Below are 19091 nucleotides of genomic sequence, written 5' to 3' on the forward strand. Positions count from 1 at the left end.
AAAAAATGTTTTTGCTTCTTTTGTCTCTTAATTTTTTTTTTGGTACAAATATGTTTCTTATTATTACACAATCTGCTAGTGCCAGCTCTTTGGCTGTTTTAAGAAATCTCTTGCATAAATTTATTTGCCCATTAAACGAGTCTAATAATAGAAATAATCTTATTGTTGACTAACGTTAAATATAGTTCAGTAAGAGAAACATCTGTGTTCTGGAAACATTGGTATGTTTAGGAGTATTTTTATGTAATTTTTATTCTTTTTATTATTATTGTTCTTTTATGTAATTTGGACTATGAGTTTGTAATAAAATCAATCTATCTGAAACTGTTTTTAGTTGATTATTTCACTGAGGAATAAAACCTGTCCTCTGTTCATCTGTTTAAAGCGGAGACTCGTTTCCAATCTCACTGCGTTCATTGCTCCATTTTACCCAGATTGATACATTTTGTATGTTTATGTTAAAGTATTTGTCCCAATTGCTTAGAGCAGAAAGATCTTAATATTTTAGTGCTTAATAAAAACATTTATTAGGTTACACTGAAACAAAGGAGACAGAATTATGCATAGAACCACAAAAGGAAAATATTGCTTCATTTTTTTAAATCATTGAAACAATTTGGTCTGAAGGTTAAATGATCTGATATCTGCCCAGGAACATTTACTATGTTAAAGAGTAATACTTTTGTTCGGGCTCACTGAAAGGAAATGATTTGATGTTTGATGTGATTAAATAGTGTGAACGTTTTGTTGGGACCCATAAAGCAGGACACAAAGATGCGTTTCTGCATAAATAATCTAAACAGCGCCCTCATGTGGCCACAAATTCCAATTAAATACACATTAAATAGAGAATATTAACAGCACATTCAATTTCAGGACACTTTGTAAAACTATTAAGTCCAGTTTACATTAAAAAAGAAATATTAACATTTTAACCCAAACAAAGTTAATTACATGCATGCCTATAAAACAACACTATGCTAGTTTCCTTTCTTCCTTTCCAAAATAAACAAACAAAAAAAAATACTTTCACGTGGAGAGGATATTTATACAATTTTATCGGAAGATAAAGAGAACAAAAAGATGAACATCTATAACAAAGAAATGTAATTGCAGCAGCTTTAGTGCGATAAAAACAATTAAAGATGTTTGAAAAGAATTGAAATCCCCAACAGCAGCAGAAATTATCAGTAAATTAAGTCTGTCCCACTGCGGAAAACCTTGAAAACTTTTGCTAATCAAAAGTTTTGTTTCTGGTAAACTATCCAAGCAAAAGACAATTTTTCCTCTCTGACAGCTGTAAAAGTGCTGCTGTTTAATCCGCCGTTTGCCTGCAGGATGTCACCATAAAAAGGCGCAGAAATTTTGAAAAGAGCAAAATATCAACTCCTGAGCTCGCGCCTATTATTAGAAAGTGACGTAATGGCGCTGATGGCGCATCTCCTCCGCTGTGTTGCATCGCCGGAATCAGCACCGTTAAAACGGATTGCTGATTGTCCCTCCTTTTCCCACATGGACCGGAACCAGGCGGCACCACGTGACTCCGGATCCCCGGACTGAGCCAGTTCATCACACCGCATCATGGCTGCGGAGGATGAGGCCGCGCGGTGCTGCCTCAGGTCCCCGCAGTCCCGCGGGGCTCCGCTCTCTCCGTCCCGCTGCCTGTGGCTCCTGCTCGGCCTCTGCTGGCTGCTGCCCACCCCGGCTCTCTGCCTGCTCGGCTTCCGTCCGGAGGAGACCGGAGCGGAGCTGTCCGTGGACGACGGGGTGCTGAAAGCCACGGAGGGAACCCGCTTCATGCTGCGGGTGTACTACTCCACCTCCCCGCAGAGGCTCAACCGCACCGCGGGGACCCGCGCCAACAATGCCGCGCCCTGGATCGCCTTCATCGAGGAGCCGAGTCCCGGCAGAGAGGGACAGGTCCACCCCAAGAGGAACATGTGCATGGACAAGAACGCCAGGACGTCCGACATCGAGGTTTTAGGTTCCTTCAAGTCTGCTTCCAGTCAGAACTCAGTGCTGGTCGAGCTGCTGGCCAAAGACTTGCGAAGAGGGGAGAAGATTAAGTATTACTCCATGTGCGCCTTCGACGGGTCCAAGTGGGAACACTACCGGACAAGAGACTTCTGGGTCGCCGTGACAGAGCGCTCTGCTGTCCCGGAGCTCTGGCTGCAGGTCCTGGTCTCCGTCCTGCTGCTCGGCTTATCGGCTCTTTTCAGCGGACTGAACCTCAGCCTGCTGGCGCTCGACCCGGTGGAGCTACAAGTCCTGCAGAACAGCGGCACCGACAAGGAGCAGAACTACGCGCGAAAGATTGAATCTGTGCGTCGGCATGGGAACTACGTCCTGTGCACGCTGCTGCTGGGCAACGCGATCATCAACGCGTCTTTGGCGGTGTGGATGTGCCAGATCCTGGGCATGACCTGGCTCTCCACGGTCATTTGCGCCTTTGGCATCTTCTTCATCGGGGAGATTCTTCCTCACTCCGTGGCATCGCGTCACGGCCTGGCCATCGCGTCCAAAACCATCTGGGTGACGCGGCTGCTGATGGTGCTCTCCTTCCCCATCTCCTACCCCATCAGCAAACTGCTGGACCTCATTCTCAACCAGGAGATCTCCAACTTCTACACCAGAGAGAAACTGCTGGAGATGCTGCGCGTCACAGACCCGTACCACGATCTGGTGAAAGAGGAGCTGAACATCATCCAGGGCGCGCTGGAGCTGCGCACCAAGACGGTGGAGGACGTCCTGACGCCGCTGAGCGACTGCTTCATGCTGGCGTCGGACGTGGTGCTGGACTTCAACACCATGTCAGAGATCATGGAGAGCGGGTACACCAGGATACCGGTGTTCGAGAACGACAGGTCCAACATATTGGACATCCTGTTTGTCAAGGACTTGGCCTTCGTGGACCCGGACGACTGCACTCCGCTGAAAACCATAACGCAGTTCTACAAACACCCGCTGCACTGCGTCTTCAACGACACCAAGCTGGACGCGATGCTGGAGGAGTTTAAAAAAGGTGAGGAGCGTCTGCAGTCAACTAGGATGTAAACCAAAAATCTTTATCAACACACAGCAAAAACAGTAAACTTCCAGTCAAGTAAATGTATTAGTAATTGAAATAAGACCAAACTAACTTATAAACAACTTTTCAGCAAGAGATAGGAGCTTGTTTAGTCAAAAATTCCTTAATACTCATGAAAAAGTACCACATCCATAGTCTTTGTTTACTTATGCCTTGGGCCGGCTCTGTGTGCAGGCACAGTTCAGCTGCTCATATTTGCAGATGAGACCGTATTTGCACTGACAACATGTTCTGGTAGTTTGCAATCAGAGGGATGATCCAAATGAATCTCAATAACCTGTTAAAACCTGAATAAATTTGTGTTTTGCAAAAGTTTTCGCACAACTTGAACGTTTTCCCAACTTCGTCGCGTTGCAAACACAAACTGCATCGTCGTTTCCTTGGGATTTTTAAACACAAATTAGTGCATCGCTGCGTTGTGCAGCAAACATGATGCTCGGTGTTAAAAATGTTTTACAGATACAAATCTGAAAAGTGTGGCATGCATTTGTGTTTGTTTTGAACTCCTTTGATTTAAAAGCCCTAGACCAGGGGTCTCTAACTCGCAGCCCGCGGGCCAACTGCGGCCCTCGGGACGATAGTTTGTGGCCCCCGCCTTAATATGAAAGTTTAATGTTAGTGCGGCCCGCCAGTTTGATATAATTGGCACTTTTCAGTGTTGTGCTCGGAGCTGAACGAACTTACCAATCACGGTGGAGTATATTGCTCTCGGGGGCGGGACATCGGCCGGGCCTATTTGCATTTTCTATTTGTCATTATTTGCATGCGGTACATGCGCAATTTCCGCTTCACGTGCTTCAGCATCCAGTCTAGACCCGGAAGTTGCTGATCAGTGTAACGTAATTAAGGTTAGGCGCTGTAACGCTTGGATTGTGTTTAAGGGAGGAGAGGAGGCGGCAGATTCGTCAGGACGGTCAAAAACTCACAACCACACTGGTACTGGGAATTCCCCAGTGTTGTCCTTTAATAAATACGCTCTTCACCAACCTTACAAAGCCCGGTTGAACGGCTGCTATATTATCAGACATGAAAATTGAGCAGCGTCCAAACAACCCGTAACATTACTAAAAAGTTAGGGAGCTAACATGTCCGTCTAGCACGTTTCTCCCACGCTCTCTACAGAGAAGCTGTGGCGCATACTTCTGACATCATTAGCAATACTAGAGTATCTTAAAGAGACACTACACAATTACGGCTGTTACAGCGCCTGACTACGGCCAAATATGGTAATAGGCGATCAGAAAGGTTCGGCTGAGGAGACCGTGTGTGTGAATGCGGCCCAGCCTCACCCAGACTCTACCTCCAGCGGCCCCCGGGTAAATTCAGTTTGAGACCCTGATCTAGACGCTTAAGGCAAGTTAAAAACTTTGAACTGACATACGCAAAGGAAGACGTGTGGCAGTAGACAAAACTGCAAATCCCACTGAACCGCCATTTTCCATATTAAAGGCGACTCTAACAACCCTAAACAGAGATATAATGGAGGGTTTAGAAGACTATTCATGTGTTTGAATGGTCTCGTCAAAATCCAGTTTTAAGCCCAATAGGAATCTGTGCCAAGATTTAAAAACTAAATATTTACTACTAAATACTACTTAGACTAAATACTAAATATTTCAGTCTGTGTGCAATTTGTGAAACGGTCTACTGTGCTACATACAAATGCATCCCACATTTCCCAAGTTTTATTTGTTAAAAGTTTGGAAAACCTTTTATCCTTTTTTTCCCCACTTCACAATGAGGTCCATAGTTTTTTATCTGTCACATAAAATCCTTGTAAAATAGACTGAAGTTTGTGGATCTTAATGACAAAATGTCAAAGAGTTTAAAGGGTGGGAAGAGTTTTGACAGGCAAGGTTCTGGTGTAGCTTTGGATTTGCTTTTTAGGTTTTAACACAGGGTGGCCCATAAGTTTCCATACATAGAAAAAATAAAACGGTTTATATTCGACAACTGTTTTTATTTTTGTGGGACTCTGTGTAATCGCTGCCCGTCTTGGACCACTTCGTGGTTGATCTGCAACATTTCCAGTTTTCTGGAACTTGCAAATAAGTTTTGCCACAGTGTCGTGTGTGATGCTGGTTCCATGTTTTCTGTTAAAGTTTCGTGCGACTGCTTCCCGATCCAGCCATCAGTATAATTTCAATTCTTTGCTTTTTTGTCAAACGCATCTATATGAGCATCTGAAATAAACATTTTGCATTCTCCTATGTATGGAAACTTATGGCCCAACCTGTAGTTTTAATGCAACTTTGGTAAAAAAATAAATAAATATCAGAACATTTGTATTAATTTATTTTCTTGTAAAGTGCAGGAATAATTTTGCGAGGTAAAGTAGCCCAACTAACTCCAGATGTTTGATTTGTAGTTGTTGGTGTTTTTATCCCATGTTACAAGTGAAATGATCTGGTGACCAATCTAAAACTTTTTCATCAATATGAAGGAATTATTTATTTATTACACACCTCTGTATGTTGCTGAAAAGTTGCTTTTAAGTTAGTTTGTCTTATTTCAAGTGTACAAAGATATCTGCACTAGAAATTAGACCAACATTACTTGGTAAGATTTTGTGTTTTTGCAGTGCATGCACATCATTGGTTGCCATGGCAACACAGTGAAATATCCCAAAACGGCCCCAGAAAACATTCAGCTCAGCTCTGTCCCAAACAAATGAGTCACTTTATTGAGTAATGCTGCAACCAGGCGACGTTTGGAGGTCGATCAGATTTTTTTATTCCATAATCTTCCTCAGATTAAGTGGATAAATTAGCAAAACAGAAAGCTGCGTGTGTGTTTCAGCAGCACTGAGTCGAGCCGGCCTCTTGCTTCAGAAAGTGTGAGAACCTGCAGCCTGAGCAGGCACAGCCCGCCCTGCACCAAAACGGAGAGTCATGCCCAGTTTGCAGAGGCTCTGCGGTCTCAGTCCGGATTTTTCTGTGGGTGGGGTCCGCTCCAGCCAATCACAGAGCTCCCTGCTTTCCACCGCCTTCCCGCATGTCCATGAATGCTGCAGACTCGGCACTTTTCTTTCTGTTGGGCTTGTGGTGAGGACAGCAGTAAACGGAGGAGGCAGATTCTGTCTACAGGAGACATCGAACAGATTATTAGTCTTTTTATTTTATTTTATTTTTTTAACAATGCAGAGACTTTGCCAATTTGCTAAACATGCAGTGATTTTTTTTAGGAGCTCCAGAAGTTGAATAAATATTGAAACAGCCACATAATCACAATTGTTCCTTTTAAAAGTAATCAGGCTTTCTGCATGTAGATGACCTGGATGAGATAATCTACATAGAGGATTATCTCTTTTGCCCTCTGCAGGAATGCTTCCTGCCACTGCAGCAGAAAATGCAGCCAGTTTTTCCTCTTTACTATGAGAATCCTGCAGAAGCAGAAGAAAAAACAAAACAAAAATGACTGAAAGCTCCTTCAATGTTCTTGTTCTCACAATGATTTAGTCTAAACTTCATCAAAAGACAGGAGTGGGAACTATTTCCCAGAATGCTTAGCGGCTTGTTTCTGTATCCTGATATGGAAGAGCGTTACATTGATCTGACTCTTGTGTTTTATTAAGGCAAATGTTTATTTTAAAGCTTGAGGATAATGTCCTGTTCACACTAAATGTTTTGAGCTGAATTCATTCTGATGTTTAATAAAATTCATTATCAGGTCAGAAATTTTGTTCATGCAATTAGAAACAAGAATTTAAATTATTCTAAAGTAAAATAAGTTGTTATTTTCACTTGATAATGTGAGTAAAATAATAGATAAATGTGGCTCTTTAACCAGGTGAGGACAGATTTTTTCTTGCATATTGTGAAATAATTATTTAGTTTAAATTGCAGCATTAAATAAAAACTCACAATTCAAGATTAATGAACTTAAAAAACAATGTTTAGACAACTTGTCTCTCGTTGTTAAATCAACTTCATGAACTTTAATTTCTGAGTTAAAACCAAAACAATTTTCTTGTGACTTTAATTGCATTTTCCAGGCAGCAGGTGGATTTTCATTTTCATGTTAAACCACCTTCAAATGTTTTACAGTGTAGAAATCTAATTATTTTGGAGGCACTGGGACACAATATCACCCATTCAGTGACTAGACGCTGAAATGCCGTTCATGTGGATTAAATTAGGATCCTCAGCACGGCCAGGTTTCACAGTAGTGACGAGATGCAGCAGAATCAGGAGAGCGAATATTTGGCCTGAATGCTAAGCAGTGTGAATCACAAGCTGCAAGTTGCCAAGTAACAGCCCCCCTTGCTGTGAACAACAACTGCAGCAAAGTGCCGGAATGGAGACGAGCAGCTTCAGCGTGAACTAGACAAACACATCCTAGATGAGGAATATTTAATCCAAGTCCGAATGCAGCCATCAATTAAACTGGTTTTAAAAAATAATAATTAATTTAGACTGACTGCAGAGCCTAAAAATCTGTTCTTTTTATGTAATTTGCCACTGAACTTTTTGAAACGTCTTTTCTGAACCATTCGCCCTCTGCTGTTTGTCGTGGAACGGAAAACCTCATAAAATATTCAGTTTGCTGCATTTTCACTTCATGCCCTTCATGCTGTCTGGTCTCTTTGCTCGTTTAATATTCTCCGTTAGTTTTTGCATAATTCAACTCTCATTCAGAAGTTTTGGCTTAATGGTGTTTGGCAGAGGAGAGCATTTCTCCATTGTTGCTGCTCAGTTATTGTACAAATATATTCAATAATAAACTCAAATTAAATACATCATGAAATTCTGATGACTCCAATTTTATATTATCTGTTGTGTTTCTCATAATGAGTTACTCATCTTATGTTTTGCATAAGAATAATTTTTTTCTCACTGATAATTATTTTTTACTGCACAAGTTGATTCCTTCAAAACTGCAGTTATTCTTGCTGTTTGTGAACCAGAGTTTTTCCTTCCAGCCAACTTTCAGTTAAAATTCTTGGATGCCGGACAATGTGAAGAGTTACTTTATAAGTTGTGTTTTGTGGGTAACACTTCTAGTCTAGGCTGGAAAATGGCCATGATATTACATGTCAGTATTGAATAATAAGTCATATTTTCTTTTTGGCATTATGTAACATTCTAACTTGTTCAGAAACTAAAAAAATTAAAACATATCTTTCATATCTTTTGTTTTTAATTGATAAACATTATTGTATTTAATGCACAACACAAGCACATAGACAACAATTAGGAAGAATTATGTTGTGTTGCTTTAATTAGGAGGAATAATGCAAGTGTACAAGTTTGTATTGAACTTTTATTAAAGCTGCTTTTTCTTAAGTTTGATTTTACTCAAGTAAAAGTAAAAAGATTTTGGTAAAAAGACTCAATATTTAAAAATAACATCATCGATTAAATATAAAATTATGTGAAAATTTTGGTGTTTTAAGGACCAAAATGACAATAATTCATGTAAGTAACAAAAAATCTAAAATTAGACTTTTTTTTTTACTCCAAATCATTTTCTTTCAATAAAAAACTTATAAAACTAAAAACTGCAGGTGTGTGTCTGTGTCTGGTGAATTTTATGTTAAAACATGTTTGTTTTTCATTCAGTGGGTAAAGAATCCAGAAATTTTACTCAACAGTAGAAATACTTCATAATAAAATTACTGAAGTAAAAGCAAAAAGTACAGCCTAGTAGAAATACTCCTAAAAGTACATAAAAAAAAAAAAAAATCAAAAACAAAAAAAAATGTACTCAAGTAAATGTAACTAGTTCCTACCCAGCTGTGATTATTTGGGTGAAAGTTACTTGCTGTGATCACAGGAAAGTCTCACCTGGCCATCGTGCAGCGCGTGAACAACGAGGGCGAGGGCGACCCGTTCTACGAGGTGATGGGCATCGTCACCTTGGAGGACGTGATTGAGGAGATCATCAAGTCGGAGATTCTTGATGAGACGGATCTCTACAGTATGTATGCGCACACACACACACACACACACACACACACACACACACACACACACGCTTGGTTGTACTGTTTGAGAAGTTAGCATGGGATTCTGAGGAGCTGGATGATTTTACACTCATTTTGTGTCTGCTGGTTTATGCCGCAGCTGATAACCGGACAAAGCGGCGGGTTTCCCACCATGAGAGGAAGCAGCAGGACTTTTCCATCTTCAAACTGTCGGAAAATGAAATGAAAGTCAAGATTTCCCCTCAGCTGCTCCTGGCAACACATCGCTTCCTCTCCACAGGTATCCCCCCAGGCACCTGCAGCTGTTTCCAAACTTAATCCAACACACAAGCAGGAAACGGTTGTTCAAAGAACACACTATGCCAATGGGGAAACATGGTGGTGGCAGTATCATACTGTTGGGATGGGATTTTTGAGAAAAATCTACAATAAACTCACAATTATGCATTAGCGCATAAGCACACTGTTATTTTGATGGTTCCACTTATGAGTCTAGAGGGCCACATAAAAAGCTACGGCGGGCAAGTTTTGGCCCTCGTGCCTTGAGTTTGACACATATGTCTTCTAGAAAAGAGACTAAAAACGTTTGTATATATGCACTTCTTTTCTGGTTTATTTTAAAAAATATAACATTGATAATCTCGTTACTTTTGTAACTTGAAACTACAATGTTGAGACATTGGTAGATGGGGCCATGTTACTAAAGCAAACCCTATGTTAGAGGTGGAGCCCTTTAAACCTGCGCACATCTCAGAGAAGATCCTGCTGAGGCTCATCAAGCACCCCAGTGTGGTCCAGGAACTCAAATTCGATGAGAAGAACAAACGAGCTCAGCACCACTTCCTCTTCCACCGTAACAAACCGGTCGACTACTTCATCTTAGTTCTGCAGGTACCGACTGTAATCTTGCTCTTCACCTGCACAGGTGTTTGTGATGTCAGCATGAGTGTTACTGTGGTGTTTTGTTTTTCAGGGCCGAGTTGAGGTGGAGTTTGGCAAAGAAGCGCTGAAGTTTGAGAATGGGGCTTTTTCTTATTTTGGAGTACCTGCCATCATGTCAACTGGTACAAATACACACACATGTTCTCATCAGAACATGTGTGTGTTCTGTGTGCTAATGTTCCAACAGAGTCTGTATCAAAGCTAGATCAAGCAATTTTAATTATATTCTCCAAATTATTCGTCATAGGCCAGATTGTGAGTCTTTGAACATCTTGGGACTGTGGCAGGGACTATAACATCTTTATTTCGATTATTTAATTATGTAGATTTTAACGTGTTAGAAATTTTAACACAATTAACCATATTTATATATATATATATATATACAGAAAGGTTCCAGCCAGAGTTTTTGCTTAAAAACATTATCTGATGGGACACTGGAAAAGACTTTGGTTATGTGCAAGTTGTGCAAAAAGGAGCTTGTGTGGCAAATAGTATCTCAGTGCTAAACATGTTGCAGTAGCGCAGACGTCCCCAACGCTAATGTCAGCGACCACAGTCCACATTTCCAAAGCATTTTCTCAAAGAAACTTCATGAATGATCAGGGGATCCGGAAACACATGAAAGCTGAATACCTTTGCACCAATCTGATTGCTGAATTACCTATATAGCATATAAAAACAACAAATATATTTGTTGTTGAGCTTATATATCACTTTGCTCAATAATTTAGAAGGAAAAAGTTTGCTTAAATTGAAAATGTTGCTTATTTTGTCAATATATATAGGGATTAACTCGATTAATAACTTGAATTAAGTTCCACCATTACTTGGGACATTTGGCAGAATAAATAGGGAATGTGAGTTTCTAGCCAAGTTCAGATTCCTCCAAGATGGCGGCCTGGCTCAGGTCTGAAGGCTGAGTCTGTTTGTGAGGCCCACACCACCACTTACCTACTAACCAAACAAAAATCACCTAAGAGACAAAACCACAACAAATCAACTTTGTTTTTTCATGGTAAAACTCTATGCACGTTGAAATTATGCATAACAGCCGACGAGTAAACTTGAGTCACAGGCTTAGTTTCCTCCAACACAACATAAGATTTAAACACAAACAGGAGCGGCCTACCTTCAACCAATCAGGATGTAAATTGGTTTAAATGTGCAACAGCATATTCTGCTTGTGTTGTTCCAGTCTGGTCACTTTTTTTCCCTGACAGTCCACAGATCGCCCTCTCACAGCTCTGAGTCCATGCTGTACGCCGGAAGTTTGGGTCAGCTGAACGGAGGAGGGAACTTCTACCTGCCGGACTACTCCGTGAGGCAGCTCACCCCCCTGCAGATCATCAAGGTACACGGAGGTTTTGGGTATTTGTAGAACTTCACTTTTATCTGTACTTATGGTTTTATATTTGAGCGAATCAATCATGAACCGGAAGTGTTTTGGTGGACGTCGATGCACGAGCTGTTGCTAAAGCCATGAGTCTGTGTAGCCTTTAAATCGGCACGTCCTATGTTTTCATCTATAAGGTGGACATGTTGAGAAGAGAATATTTAATGATTAAAACATCACTTGAGCAACAATTCAGTCCCGCTAGTTTAGAGGTCCGCAAAACCCAGCTTTTATTTTGATATTTGACTTCCGCTTACCGGGACGCTAATTTGCGTATTAGCTAAATATTTAGTTTGGACCTAAATATTTAGCTACAAGCTATTTAGTTACAAGGTAAATTTTAAATATTTGTGTTACTTACAACATATTTAGCTTAATTTCTTAAAATTTAAGTCTGAGTTTCAAATATTTAGTTTGAAAATTAAATATTTAGCTTGGACCTAAATATTTAGCTACAAGCTATTTAACTAAATAGCTACAAGTTAAATGTCAAATATTTAGGTTGCTTGCAAAATATTTAGCTTTCATTTGTAAATATAGGGTTAATATAGTAACCGTAAATATTTAGGTCTGAGCTAAATATTTAGTTTGGAAATATTTAGCTAGAAAAATAAATACTTATTTTGGAACTAAACTTTTAGCTTCCTTACTAAATATTTAGTTTGTAAACAAAATACTTATCTTGTTATTTAAATATCTAGTTTGGAAGTCTGACATTTCTAAATGTAGAAATGGTGAAAATATAATTTAAATAAATAAACATCCACATTTTTTCTCTATGACAGGCTAAATAAACCGAATTAATGCCGTTAGTTATTTACTGTGTAACATTACAAAAGCCACCCTATAGTCATTCAACTTTATTAATACCCAGAATCCTCTGCTTCTGTGTTTCAGATTACACGTAGCCACTACCAGAACGCGCTGACAGCCACTAGAATGGACACCTCCCCTCAAACTCCTGACGCTGACATGCGCCTGGCAGAGGCCAACACCCCGACCCCTGACCCTTCAGCCACAGGCAATGCTGCTACGCTCATGCCCTTTGAGCCGACCACAACCACCCTGCTGCCTCCGCCCAGGGAGCCCAGCCGGCCCAGCTCGGCCCGCACCAGAGGACAACAGTCCAGCGTCCCACACAGCACCTCAGTGCTGAACGAGAAGAACCGCATCGTCCGTAAGTATATCCGACTCTAGAGACACATGGAGGTCTGCCGAAAGTGAGCAGTTCAGACTGGATCCAATAGGAGGTGATGTGAATGATTATTAGAGCGAGACAAACAAAGAAGCTTCCTGAAACGTCATTTTACGCAATATTTACAGTTTAGTAACCTCAAACACACATTTAAAAGGCCACAACTGAGACCAGATGGGCAGAGGGTGTAAAAGTAAATGTCAGAATTCATCCATCCACCCATTTTCTAACACCCTTGTCCCTAATGGGGTCAGGAGGGGTGCTGGTGCCTATCTCCAGTGAATGTTTCGGGCGAGAGGTGAGGTTCACTCTGGACAGGTCGCCAGTCTGTTGCAGGGCAACACAGAGACAGACAGGACAAACAACCATACACACACACCTAGGGAGAATTTAGAGAGACCAATTAACCTAACAGTCATGTTTTTGGACTGAGGGAGGAAGCCGGAGAACCCGGAGAGAACCCACTTGTGCACAGGAAGAACATGCAAACTCCATGCAGAAAGACTCCGGGCCGGGAATCGAACCCAGGACCTTTTTGCTGTAAGGCAACAGTGCTACCTACTGTTCCACCGTGCAGCCCACATGTCAGAATATAGACATCAAAATCTAATTAATATATGGTGTAAAGAAAATCAGGACAAAATCCTTCTTGTCACCTGACAATTGAGTATTATTAAAGTGGCAGATGTGAATTGCAGCTTAGAATTGGGCTGAATACATGCAACATTGTACTCAAGTAAGAGTAGCACTACCTCAGCATACTTTTACTGAAGTAAAAGTAAAAAAGTAATCCCTACAAAGACTACTCAAGACTGAATAACTGATCCTTTTTTAACTTAACTTAGACGAAAATAAAATCTAGTTCACAATCAACCAAAAAAATGCCTATCTGGTAATAATAGTTTATAATTCTTTATATCTAGATTTACGATGATTTACTTATCCCTCTTCTACAAAAGTCAGTTTTTCTTGTTTCTATAAGATATTTCACATTTTGTTTATTATTGAGCAGATAAATTGAAACGGCACAAGAAATTTATAGGTAAATAACAACAAAAAAAGGTGGCCTCCAAGTGCGTTCAGTTTGACAATTTCGTCCCTCAGGGCAAAAAGTTTGGACTCCTCTGGTGTAGGTTCAGGTCCAGTCCAGATGAGCAAATCGCAATGTTTGAACTGTGATGGATACACGTTGCTTTTAAATGATGACTCTGTGGGCGTGTTTGTGCTATAGGCAGTAAGTCTGACGGTCAGAAGAGTCCCAGTGATTCTGTGTTCCTCAGGATGGATGAGATCCCATACATCCGAGAGGACAGATCAGAGACCGACACACACTCAGGTTTGTCCCACTCCTCACTGTAAAAACCAGCTTGAAGAAACAAATTGTGGATGTTAAAGAACATAAAATTATCTTTGTTGGAGCTATTTATTCTTTATTTCTTTATCCATTTGAATTTTGTTAGTTTATTCTTAAATTTCTATTTTTTGTATTATTTAGAGAGTTTATTTACAGGTTAATAATTGTTGATTCCATTTATCTTTTGTTTTATTATTTTTCTTATTTATTCTTTCTGAGTCAGACAGGAAGTAAGGTGGGTCAGTCCACTTTCTATAAGTGTAGGGGCCTGGTAAAGGACCAGCAGGCATTTGGGTTTGGGGCCTATGGTTTTTACCAGAGCAAGAGAGGTAGCATGAGAACAAAGGAAAGTTTGAACTCTGCAATTGTTTGCTGAAACAATGTAAGAAATAAATCATCCAGAACAATCAACAAGTTTGGACAATGAACCTTCTTTTGCCTGCGTACAGAAAACTTGACCCCAGTGCCTTATAGTGGCTTGATGGAACTTTCATTGGATGTTTGGTTTGGCAAACAATGGCCAAAACATTATTGTTTTGTGTTTCTGTGGGTTTATGTGATAAACATTTATACCAATACCATTGCCTTGAAAAATGAAAAGTCACTAAACTTTAAACATTCTCCAGGTCTCTGAAGAAGGCACCTTATACCAAAAATGTATTTTACAGTTTTTCTGTTTCTTTAATTTATGATGCGATAAAAGAAACAGCACCTTTGATGTTGATTTACTTACAAGTAGGATTGGACAATAATTCAACAACAATATACATTGCGATAGACACATGATCTGAACATTATCAAAAGGTAATCCATCTTATAGAATATTCAATATTCAAAATATAGAATATTCATCGAACTCTGATCCAAAACCGCACAGCATTCTGGGAGATGTAGGCCCTCAACTTCTCACGGCCAGCTAAGTAAGGTGGGTGACATTAACTCACTCACTCACTCACTCACTCACTCACTCTTTGGCTACTTAGCAACTAACTCACTCACTCACTTTCTTGTTGCTTAGCAACAGCTTGTTGAGTAACTTGTGCAGCAACAGTTTAAGGTTTTGCCACTGTGCCTGATAACTTCCTAAAAATAAAAAAAAAACAGCGTGAAGTGAAAACTGTGCCACCAGTCTGGCAATATTTCAGATATCTAAAACATAAAATTAATCAATAAGTATTGATATTGACTGATATGAAACGCTTATTTCGTGACAGGTTTCTCAGCCATATTGTCCAGCCCTACTTACAAGTATGTGCTTCTGACCCCGAAGAAAACTTTGGTTCATCATCTGTTGCAATAATGCTTCATGGGCATTTTGCATTTCAAAAAGAAGCCAGAATAACTCACAGAATCAACAGTGAAGAGGTTTACGAATAAAACTTATGATGTGATTAATGAAAACACTTGGACGACTCTGGTTGTTATGTATTGCTATCACATTATGCCTTTTCAGTCAATCCAAAATGTCGCTTTAATGTGTCCTGTCCTGACAACCGGGAACATTCAGATCTCCGTCTCTGTTTTTCAGACATGGCCTCGGTTCCCATAGAAACAGACACATCGCCTTTCATCAGCAGCATGTCGCTGAGCGGCTCAGAGGACACGCTGGGCAAGAAACTGCTACTCAAACTTAGTTAGTCTCTCTTTCTCATATGTCGCTGGGAGGTCACTTCCTGTAAAGGTTTAATCAGAAGCTAACCATCAGAGATGAAACTGAATCGCAAAAAAGTAGAGCAGATATAACCATGCATGAATGTGCAGTTTATTCAAAGTAGTCTGATTCATTGTTTTGTTTCTGTCTTCTTCAGCAGCTTTGATTCGTATAAAAACTGCCCACCTTATATACACAGGCAAACACTCACACATCCTACTGTCTAAACGTACAGCAGTGCTTTGAACCTGACTCCTCTGTGTTAAAGGAAAACCCTGCTTAGTTTCCTCTGCAGAGCAAAAAGATGTGTATTTAAAAAATAACCTAAACAGAATGTGGATTTCTGAGGAGACATTTTATGTAGTAGAGCCAACCAAATAACTGCTCTCATTTATAGTGAAGCAAGACAATAAGACAAGAGTTAAATAATTTAAATAAAGGTTGCAGAGTGAGGGTATGGAACGATGTAAAGACTTCACTAACCAAGAACTGAAAGTATTATTTATTGACAATTGTATAGCAACTTTTATTTTAAGCTTCATCTGAAACTCGTCTACAAAAACAATGTTGTCCTTTATTGCATTATATTTGTATAATGATGAAATTTTTCATCTTTTTACATTTTTGACTGGGGGAAACTGTCAAATAAGTAGATAGTGAAAACTGCAGATTTCACACATATTTCCACATAATTTAACATGTGATACCCTTCCGAAAAAGTGTGAAACCAATGTGAAAACATGCAAATCTCATGGGTTTTTACCATGAAAGGTTCTAAATCCACACGTGATTTCGTGTGCATCTGTTGCTCTTATTAAAATAGTAAAATTTTATGACCCATTATGTCAAGTGCGGCAGATAAAACTAAAAGCAGAAGAAAACATCAGTGTCTAAATGACTATATGCTGTATAGAAGAGGGCAGAGTTCACACAAATTGTACTCGTGTAAGAGTAGCACTACTTCAACATATTTTTACTGAAGTAAAAGTAAAAAGTAGCCATCCAAGAAATTACTCAAGTAAGAGTAGAAACGTATTTGGTGAAAAATCTACTCATTATCAATCATCTAATATTAAAAATTACATCATCAGACAGACCAAAATATAAAGTTAAGTAGAAATGTTGGTATTTTAAGGGTGAAAACGACAATAATTCATATAAGTAGCAAAAAATAAAATCAGAGAAAACAACATTTTTACAAATCCGTTTCTTTCCATATAAAACTTCAGAAACTAAAAAACTGCAGGTCTAGTGAATTTTTGGTTAGAACATGTTTGGGTAGAAAATACAGAAATTTTACTCGAGTAGAAATACTTCATAGTAAAATTACTGAAGTAAAAGTAAAAAGCACAGTGCAGTAAAAATACTCCTAAAAGTATTTTCGTCCCCATTGAAGTTAACCAAGTAAACGTAATTGAATAAATGTAATTATTTACTATCCAACTCTGTATATATCCTACTGCTTTCTAAGCAGTGAAAAGAAATATTGTCAACATGGAGACAGAAAAGAAGTGGGCCAGGATTTGAGCCCTGTGGGACTCCCACATTACAGAGGAGCGGCGCAAGATCAGGCTGGTGCAGAAAGTTTGTTGCTCCTAATGAGATTTAAACAACAGAAACAATGTGATCAGAATCAGTAGCTACAAATATTATGATAAAAACATAATGGTTGATGTTTTCCAGCATTAATTTAAAAAAAACAAACATCTCTTTTAACTCTTTGCAGGCCCAAAAATCAACAAATAGATCTAAGTTACTGAATGAAATCAGAAATTTTTAGTGTTCTTACATACTGGACATTTTCTGAACTTTAATTTTATAATAGGTTTAATGAAAATGAACTCGGTTATACCAAAATATGTATAAAAATAATGTATGCATTTTTTTAAAATGAACTTTTCTTCTCCTCTCAGGTCACAAGAAACGGAAAAAGTCCCGTGAAGGAGACAAAACCCCAGAGGACATTTCAGAGCAGCCGCTGGTCAAAACCTAGCAGTGACTGTGAAACAGAGCAGAAGACGCCATCATCTGATGGCTTCATAAAGACTACAACTATCAGAGTTTAATCTGAAAACACACACGCGCACTGACGGTGACTTTAAACGAAACCTACCGGAGTTTGCTGGTCAATAAGATCATTTTTTTGACTTCAGGTTGTGAATTAGAAATAAACAATAGCCTCTCATCTTTACCACTCCACATTTTTCACAGACAGCTGGCATGCAGTGGGTATTTCTAGTATTCCTATTGGCATGAAAGTCACAACAGATGATGGGAACAACACAAATAATCCACATACAAATGGATCAGAGGCTGCCGTCACACTGCAGCCCGGAAGTGACCCAATTCTGGTTTTTTGCTTTAATGAGATCTGTATCTGATCTTTTCATGACTCTGAACAACACAGGTCGGATTTTTTTGCTTTAGAATTTGACCCGGGCCACTTGGATATCCGATATATATCCGATCTTTTGAAATAAATCTGAACGTCCAGGTCGCATTCATCCGACCTGAACGAAAAACAACAACCATGGCGGACTATAATGAGGGTTAAGCTGTTAATGTGCTGGCTCCGGTCGGACAACAAATTCAAAATTGTAAGCTATGCTTCACCGTTAGCATCCATGTTTACTTCAGTAAACGCTGAACACTTCTTCTTCTTCTTTATGGCGGCGGGCAAAACACTGAGCTCACTCTTTGTGTGACGTTATTGCGCCCTCTACTGCGCTTTTCTACTTTTCATTCTATTGGCTGAGACGGTTGCCAGGCAACAAGGCTTTTTGTTTTGAGAGAGAGTAGAAAATGATTTGCAAAGCAAGCAGAGATTTGATCCAAGCAGAGACAAGTTTTGAGCGAGAGGAGAAAGGTTTGAGAGAACGCAGTGAATATTTGAAAAGGAGCAGAAGTTTTGAGAGATGAAGTTTGTTTTCAGACGGGAGATGTGTGCTCTCGACTTGTTGCAGTAAAATCCCCCCATAAAATTTGTTTAAAGATTTTATTAAAGCCATAGAAATACTAGGAGTTTAGTCTAGTCATAGTAAATAATGATATCTGCACATCACTCCAAACACACCATCCTAAAAGGGAACTACGTCTTCAATAGTTTATTACCCATAGCTTCATTATTTGAGTAATTTGCTTTGATTAAATTGTTTCAGTTGTTATCGACATTTTGGTGTACACTTCATGTCAATGGAAATATTTGGAACATATTTGCTGAGAAATTTTTTTGAATACTTTAAGTATTTATGAAGGACTAACTGAATGTAAAAAAATATGTATGACTAAGTTTTGATGCACTTCCTGGGTGGAGATAACAGGAACGTTGGTACAGAGGAAACACACCAAAGACTCCAAACATGTTGCTGTTTGGTACCTGCAGCTCCAGGACACATTCAACGAAACACCACTGCTCACTTTGATTTGATGTTCCTGAGGTCAGGCTTTGCTTTGTGAATTGTCTTTACACATTAAAACCACAAAATGTAATCTCTAAATAAGTTTTCTTTTTCTGTCTGCCAAGAACATTTCTGTTTATA

At 39.4% G+C, this 19091-nt stretch overlaps 1 protein-coding gene across 1 annotated transcript; it reads left to right on the plus strand.

Annotated features, from left to right (window-relative positions):
• Positions 1 to 479: 479 nt before the first annotated feature.
• LOC102224399 (metal transporter CNNM1-like) lies at positions 480 to 19091 on the plus strand. The gene is made up of 10 exons (XM_005797526.2): positions 480 to 3022; positions 8864 to 9007; positions 9154 to 9294; positions 9736 to 9905; positions 9988 to 10078; positions 11180 to 11310; positions 12250 to 12529; positions 13779 to 13883; positions 15430 to 15534; positions 17466 to 19091. The coding sequence occupies exons 1-10, from the start codon at positions 1582 to 1584 to the stop codon at positions 17543 to 17545; spliced, it is 2688 nt and encodes an 895-aa protein (XP_005797583.2). The 5' UTR covers positions 480 to 1581; the 3' UTR covers positions 17546 to 19091.

The sequence above is a fragment of the Xiphophorus maculatus genome, chromosome 5 (genome assembly GCF_002775205.1).
Source record: "Xiphophorus maculatus strain JP 163 A chromosome 5, X_maculatus-5.0-male, whole genome shotgun sequence".
Taxonomy (NCBI): domain Eukaryota; kingdom Metazoa; phylum Chordata; class Actinopteri; order Cyprinodontiformes; family Poeciliidae; genus Xiphophorus; species Xiphophorus maculatus.

Excerpts from the sequence above, each read along its gene's own strand:
- LOC102224399 (XM_005797526.2), top strand. The coding sequence starts at position 1,582 with ATGGCTGCGGAGGATGAGGCCGCGCGGTGCTGCCTCAGGTCCCCGCAG. Across the intron at positions 10,079-11,179 it reads ACCTGCCATCATGTCAACTG|TCCACAGATCGCCCTCTCAC; the intron begins GTACAAATACAC and ends TTTCCCTGACAG. Across the intron at positions 12,530-13,778 it reads CGAGAAGAACCGCATCGTCC|GCAGTAAGTCTGACGGTCAG; the intron begins GTAAGTATATCC and ends TTTGTGCTATAG.